We start from the raw sequence: 6,768 nt of genomic DNA, 5'->3' as shown, positions 1-6,768 counted from the left end.
CTAATTGCGTGTTGTTGACAAATTGCGCATTGGTTCAATTGATGAACCAAAATTTTCATCTCCCCTATTGTTAAGCCAAGAAATTGTCGACAAATTGCCCATTGGTTTAGGCGAGTCGATCATCCCAATCGGACCTTGGTTACACTGTCCCGTCTTGCCAAGCACCATCCCGACTCCCTTTACATCTCATCCTAGGCCTTTATTGCTGACTGCAAATCACCACATAGTCCAAATGGCACATGAGTATTTTTGTCCCGTCTTGCCAAGCACCATCCCAACTACCTTTACATCTCATCCTAGGCCTTTGTTGCTAACTGCAAATCACCACGTAGTCCAAATGGCACTTGAGTATTTCTGTCATTGGAGACTTGTGCTATAAAGCTGTCAGTTCAATAAGCAAGTGAAGATTGTTATTGCTACAACGGCTCTTCATAACTACATACGGAGGTATTCTGAACGTGATCATCATTTTGATGACCCCAGGGACTTTTGTGAAGAAAGCGATAGTAGTGATGATGGTGATGATGAATATCAAAATTATCAAGTTGAAGAATCACATGAGATAGAGGCATTAAGAAATAGAATAGCAACAAGTTTGATGAATGCATCTAATTAGACTACTTTCAAGTACATTAACAATATTGTACTAATGAATCCTAGCTATTCACTCTAAAATATTTCTATTAAAGTAGTTTGTCATACTAATTAATATTTAAGATAAAGTTTATAAATATTTTTCTTCTAAAAATAAAATATATTTAGTAATTCACTTTTATTTGTTAAGAAAATTAAATTAATAGCACATCTAGTAATATACCCTTTTTGGTCATTTCACACAGTCACAGCTGTTTTACAAAAAAGTTTACCAAACACTATGATACTGCTTTTTTTTTTCCAAAAGCACTTTTACAAAAAAGTTTACCAAACACTTTGCTGGCTTTATTTCACAGCCGCTTATTCTTACAGCACAGCCGTTTATTCTCACAGCAGCTTTTTTTCAAAGCACAGCAATACCAAACCAAGCCTTGTTAGATTGCTTTTGGAGGTGTACAACATGCAAGGGCAAATCAAGCTAATTATCCACTGCATCACTCATTGACGAGGTAATATGCGCATTCATTGCTAATACTGAGATTGTTTTCCTATTTACATAGGAGTGAAACTATTTACAGTTTTGTCACAATACATAGTCAGAGATAGGGTTAATTCAAGTTTTGGTTAAGTATATTGTGTATATTCATTTGTAAAACACATGGATGTTTTTGGAGGAAGCTGACTTGGTAACTGAACTTTCCAATTCATTGTGGTATGCTTGTTCTTCCTGAAATTTCGTAAATACCAATGTGATTGGTACTAGTTGATCATTGAATCCCTTTAATTGCTATTGTTTGTGTCTCTTCATGGTTGAACAATATATTTTCCTTAATGCATCAACAATGCTTTGATGCCGGTTGCTTGTGAGAAGTTTTTTGTTGCTGTTGTAAGGCTGATGTAATGTTGAAGCAATTTTTCCATTTTATGATTTTGAGGTCCTCTGCAACAAGGAATAAAACGGTAGTGGCATGAAATGGCATGTGCTATGTCCAATTATTGGATTCACTTCGTATGTAGCCTTCATCTACATGGCTTTCGGTAACTTGGGTCGAATTTTCACGACAGGACGAAGTTGAGTTTTGTGGGGAGGAATGGCACTCGGTTCATCTTGGATGGCAAGGCATTTTAAATTAATGGGTGAAATTCATTAGGGAGAACTGGGCATCGGGAAAACATGGAGGATTGGGAGAACCAAATAAAGTTCTTAGATTTTTTTTTTAGGTTTTTTCTCTTTTAAATTTTCTATTTAAAAAACAATTCTTTAAATGATGAGAAATATCTCAAAATCCATTCAAATCTTTAATCAAACTTTATAAGAATCCTTGAAAATCAATTTAAAAGTTGTAAGGATTCTACAATTTTTTGAAATCTATCACTCAAAAAAATATTTTAAAATCATATGAAATGCGAATTGACCAAATCGGTAGGCAGGCTTTAGCCGTTGCACGTACGCAAAATTTTTCCCACTCCGCGAAATTCCCATTTTACCCTTACCGACGAAAACGCGCAAAGGGTCATTGCCTTTCTTCCATTCAAAACAAAGTCCTCCCCCCTCCCTCTCTTCTTCTATTTAAGAAAAACCAGAGCCACCACAGCTCCCAGAACGCAGCGCAGCTCAGATCTTCGTACCAAAATCCGCACACAGGTATGGCTTCTTCTCAATTCGGGCTTTCGATTAGCATTTGATGCAATGGAATTAGGTTTTGATCTGCGTTTCTGCGATCGAATTCTTTTGCTCCGCATCGTGTTTGTTAATGCTTGATTTGACTAGTTAACGTCGTCGGATTGTTTAATTTCGATTGGATTTTGTGTTTTTGGTGATTTTTGAGCTCGCATTTGATCGGATTGTGATTTTTTTTTTTTTTTGCGTGGATCTGATCGATGCGGTTTTGATCCGTGTCTATTTGGTTTGGTTTCGTGGAAGGGAGTGGAAAGTCTCAAGATTTTTCTTTTTATGTTTATTCATTTGACATTTTTGACTGTGTTTATGTAGATTTCGGCTTGCGTACTTGGTTTAGTGCTCGATCTGAGTCTCCATGATGCTTTGACATCTATTCACGTTGCATGATTTGATGAATTTCGGCATTTCTAGTCTCTGACAGCATAACTTTTTGTTAGATCTCGACGTAGTTCTGATTGGTGTTAAATTGATCTAGGAGGAAAAAGGGAGGGAAAGATTGAGAGTAAAATTTTGAATTTTTTTATATGCTGATTTTACTTGCAATGAGAAATGGTGGAGCTTCTGCATTAAATTGAAACAGAATTTTTTTTTTCTCCTTGCATGCCTGCTTTTTTGCATCCGAATTAATCTCACTGTTTGTCTGTGTTGGATCTTTGAATAATTGAATGATTTTAAAATTATTGATGGGAAAAGTCCAATCTCTGAGATATTTTCTACATTTTTTTTTGAAGTTTTCTGATCACTTTAATCAAATCTATGCTTTTTGTTGAATTTTTGTATTTCACTTTGGAGAAGTAAACTTTACAACACTGGGACTAAAATTTGATTCTGATAAATATGGCCCCCTGCTTTTATATATCACACAGTTTAGAAGACTTGTTAAAAGACACTTTATGAAGGGTAGTTTGGACTATAATGGGAGTTTTATGGTTCAATTGCGATGCACAAGACACTGGCTATTCAGACCGTTGTGGTGGAAAATTAATATATTTATATGTGTAAATGGAAGCATATATGTGCCATGTGTACAAGACAGTTTATTAGCTTATCAACTATTTTTGCACATTCAAGCATAAACATGGGTTTTTTGTAATTGCAATGTTCTGGTTTGTGCAGATAGGATATTCAGAGACAAGTAGTTGGTGCTCATGGGTGAAGTTGTTGATGCCGGAAAGAAGGTATATCTTGGGTTTTTTTTTATTTATTTTTTATTGAGGTTCTAAAATTATGCACGGTTTCTTCTGGAAACTTTGTCACTTAAGTTGATATTGCTAAATTTACTGAGAAATGAAATGCTTTTATTTAGTCTTCTCCAGACTCCGGGAGGACGTTATTCTTTTTTCTGATTTCAATATATGCACCTATAATATTTGTTGTTTCATTTCATACTACTTTAAGCTTAAATTGAGAAATTCATCCTATTGCAGGAGGCTAATGGAAGCTTAGCTGATCTGAACCCTACAGTTGTTTTTGTCTTGGGTAAGAAAATTATGGAACTAGGACTAGTTGTATTCTAATCATCCTTGTTTTTCTGAGATGTTAGCAACCTGGGATAAGAACCACTAATCTTGGCTCATGATTTTAATATCCATCTTTTCTTGTTGCTTAAGAGTTTAATGAAAACAAGTGCATGATTTAAGAGTCCTGTATGTCAAAGAGATGATGTTTAAGTATGATAGATAGGCTATCTAAGTTTTCATTTCAGTTTACTCATGACATGGGAAGACTAATTATTGATATGATCCTTAGGTTTGTTTACATTCCTCTCATTTGTTGTTGTAGCTGTATTTTAATTGTACATTTTCTGTTTAGTTTTTTTGTTTTTTCCTTAATTCCAGTAGCTACACTAAAGCTGCCAGTCTCCTTTCTTGTGAGGTACCTATGGATGCTCTTATCAGTTGTTTCTTTTAATTTTATAGGTGGCCCAGGCAGCGGAAAGGGTACTCAATGTGCAAACATTGTTCGGCACTTTGGGTTTACCCATCTCAGTGCTGGCGATCTTCTTAGAGCAGAAATCAAGTCTGGCTCTGAAAATGGGTATGGCATATCGTCTTTTAATCTGTACAATGTTCATTTTCAAAACTACAATCCTTTTAGGTTGAAGCATTGACTGAAATCCAACTCTTTCTGTAAAAGTATTTGTCTTGGGATTGAGAAGATACTTCAATTGTAATTCAGATTGAAGTCTTAAAATCACACACACATAAGCGTTGATTTCCTGTGTGCTGTTCTGTGTCATCATCTGGTGGTCTTATTGTTTACTTTTTAGTTTGGATCCGTTTGCATGGTATTTATCTTTCCAATGTTTCAATATTTGTGTAATCTACTTTTGGCGCTTTATAGTAAAGGGATACATGATGAGGGTAGCATTCTGCTTCTTGAGTATGCTAAAAGTCATCTCCAGTAATCATGATTCCGTCACCCAACAGTTTCTCTTTCATAAGATGTCGTGTAGCGTTACTTGAGGGGCAAGGTTGATGATACGGTTGAGGATGCTTGCCTCTGTTGTGTCTTGTTTTGAGTCGTCTTAAATGAAAAATGATTGCAAAGTTAGTCTTTACTCTGGACTTTGTATGCCCATCATAATTATTTTACATTTCTCATTTAACAACACTTTTTTTTAATGGTTGACAGGACCATGATTTCGAACATGATTAAAGAAGGAAAGATTGTTCCTTCTGAAGTAACAATTAAACTTCTTGAACGAGCAATGCTGGAAAATGGTAATGACAAGTTTCTCATTGATGGGTTTCCTCGTAATGAGGAAAATCGTGCTGCATTTGAGGCTGTGGTGAGCCCTCTGGATAACCTTTCCTCATGACTTAATTACAGTTTTCGGTGATTGACTGGTTTTCATAGGGGTTTGTTTACATGTTGAAGCCAATGGCAAACCGTGTTAATGATTTTGCAGACTAAAATCGAGCCTTCATTTGTCTTGTTTTTTGACTGTTCTGATGAAGAGATGGAGAGGCGGCTTTTGGGTAGGAACCAGGTAAAATATGTGATTTTTTCTTGTAGAGGAATATGTATATTGTCTTGGTATAATGATTTCATCTCTTTTTTGTTTCCGACCTAATTATGGTGATGCTTTGTGTTTCTTTTGTTGGGCCAATGAAGGGAAGAGAGGATGATAACATAGAAACAATAAGGAAGCGGTTTAAGGTTTTCCAAGATTCTAGTCTCCCTGTGATAGAGTACTACAACTCCAAGGGGAAAGTTCGGAAGGTAATTCTTCAATTGGTTTTACTTTTTTTAACAATATAATCTTGCATGTTTGTTGGAATCATTGTTGTTTTCACTCTCAGATTGATGCTGGAAGGCCTGTTGAAGAGGTTTATGAGTCCGTTAAAGCTATTTTTGAACCAAAAAATGAGAAGGTAAATGGCCACAGCCATGCTTAATCTTGTTGCGGATGTAATGGTGTAAGATTTGATTAGGAAGTGAGTTCATGGGGGTATATTTTCTTACTAGCTCTATTAGAATCGATGAATTTGTGTGACCTCAGTTTGCCACAAATGTGATTACATGCGTGTCATTGACATTAACTTTAACTACATTTAATAAGAATATCGTGTTGTTCCCACACGACCCCCCCGCCTCCTCCTCCCGGGGGCAGAATCTAGCATTCATTTGAATATGTGCATATTTTCCGTGTCATTGACGTCCCTTTTTGCTGTTACAGGCTGATTAATTGCTGCGATTGTAACCAAGATTTCAGATCCTATGTCTATTGAGGTAGAAACCTTAATCTTGAACGACAAGAATAACAGTTGACACATGCTTTGATATTACCTCGTTTCGCTTTCATTTTGCACTAAAGCACACATTCTCCTTTTTCGCTTTCCATTTAGGACCAGGAATCTAAAAACTCTAAATAGAAATAGAATAAGAATGGAATATGAGAACCCAATTGACAGACAGACATACGGATGGAATAAAGGCAAACAATAACAATGATGCTGGTGACAGTGGGTTTTCCATCTTCGACCAGGAATCCGAACTGTTTTTGTCACTTTTAGGGTTGACAAAGTATGATGTTGTCAAAGAGTCATAAATTTGTTACATGCATTGTTTAAATTTGGTTTGTGATCATCGGCCGAAAAACAGACTTTCCAAATCAACTGCTTTGCAAATGGGATTCTTAACAGTTAAATGTAAGTAAACAATGCCATTGAACATATTCGAATGCCCATAGCCCATGTTTCGTTCGACTGCCACACCCCCGTCCCGACATACATGCACAGAAGCACTCTCACTTTTTACCCAATGCCAATATTAACCATTTCGTTTACAATGGTATCTTTCTTTCAGGTGATGCAGTTGCTAGCTGCATATAGTGTATTCTTTGGCAGGTTTTATTCCTATTGCTTACTTATTATACAAGGTTGTATTATTTTACGCAATTGAGGTGTACCCCTCTAGCCTTACATTATGATTGTATTCTAAATTTAAGATTTATAGTAATAATTATTGGAATAATGTTCCGATTTCGA

At 36.0% G+C, this 6,768-nt stretch overlaps 1 protein-coding gene across 2 annotated transcripts; it reads left to right on the top strand.

The window, feature by feature from the left end:
- Positions 1-2,142: 2,142 nt before the first annotated feature.
- LOC137722614 (UMP-CMP kinase 3-like) lies at positions 2,143-6,768 on the top strand. Of its 2 annotated transcripts, none has more exons than XM_068461656.1 (10): positions 2,143-2,239; positions 3,392-3,453; positions 3,703-3,754; positions 4,195-4,312; positions 4,910-5,066; positions 5,187-5,267; positions 5,393-5,500; positions 5,581-5,652; positions 5,958-6,010; positions 6,587-6,768. In XM_068461656.1, the coding sequence occupies exons 2-9, from the start codon at positions 3,424-3,426 to the stop codon at positions 5,964-5,966; spliced, it is 627 nt and encodes a 208-aa protein (XP_068317757.1). In that variant the 5' UTR covers positions 2,143-2,239; positions 3,392-3,423; the 3' UTR covers positions 5,967-6,010; positions 6,587-6,768. The 2 variants fall into 2 exon arrangements, with proteins under 2 accessions (XP_068317757.1, XP_068317758.1); XM_068461657.1 differs by having other exon boundaries at positions 2,149-2,239; positions 3,396-3,453.

This window comes from Pyrus communis, chromosome 17, assembly GCF_963583255.1.
Source record: "Pyrus communis chromosome 17, drPyrComm1.1, whole genome shotgun sequence".
Classification (NCBI taxonomy): domain Eukaryota; kingdom Viridiplantae; phylum Streptophyta; class Magnoliopsida; order Rosales; family Rosaceae; genus Pyrus; species Pyrus communis.
The sequence above is the reverse complement of the archived record's forward strand: the minus strand, read 5'-3'. Positions and strand labels throughout refer to the sequence as shown.

Bases quoted from the DNA above. Each gene is read 5' to 3' on its own strand.
- LOC137722614 (XM_068461656.1), top strand. From the start codon at position 3,424: ATGGGTGAAGTTGTTGATGCCGGAAAGAAG. The intron at 3,454-3,702 runs GTATATCTTGGG...ATCCTATTGCAG, and splicing joins TTGTTGATGCCGGAAAGAAG to GAGGCTAATGGAAGCTTAGC. The intron at 4,313-4,909 runs GTATGGCATATC...AATGGTTGACAG, and splicing joins AAGTCTGGCTCTGAAAATGG to GACCATGATTTCGAACATGA.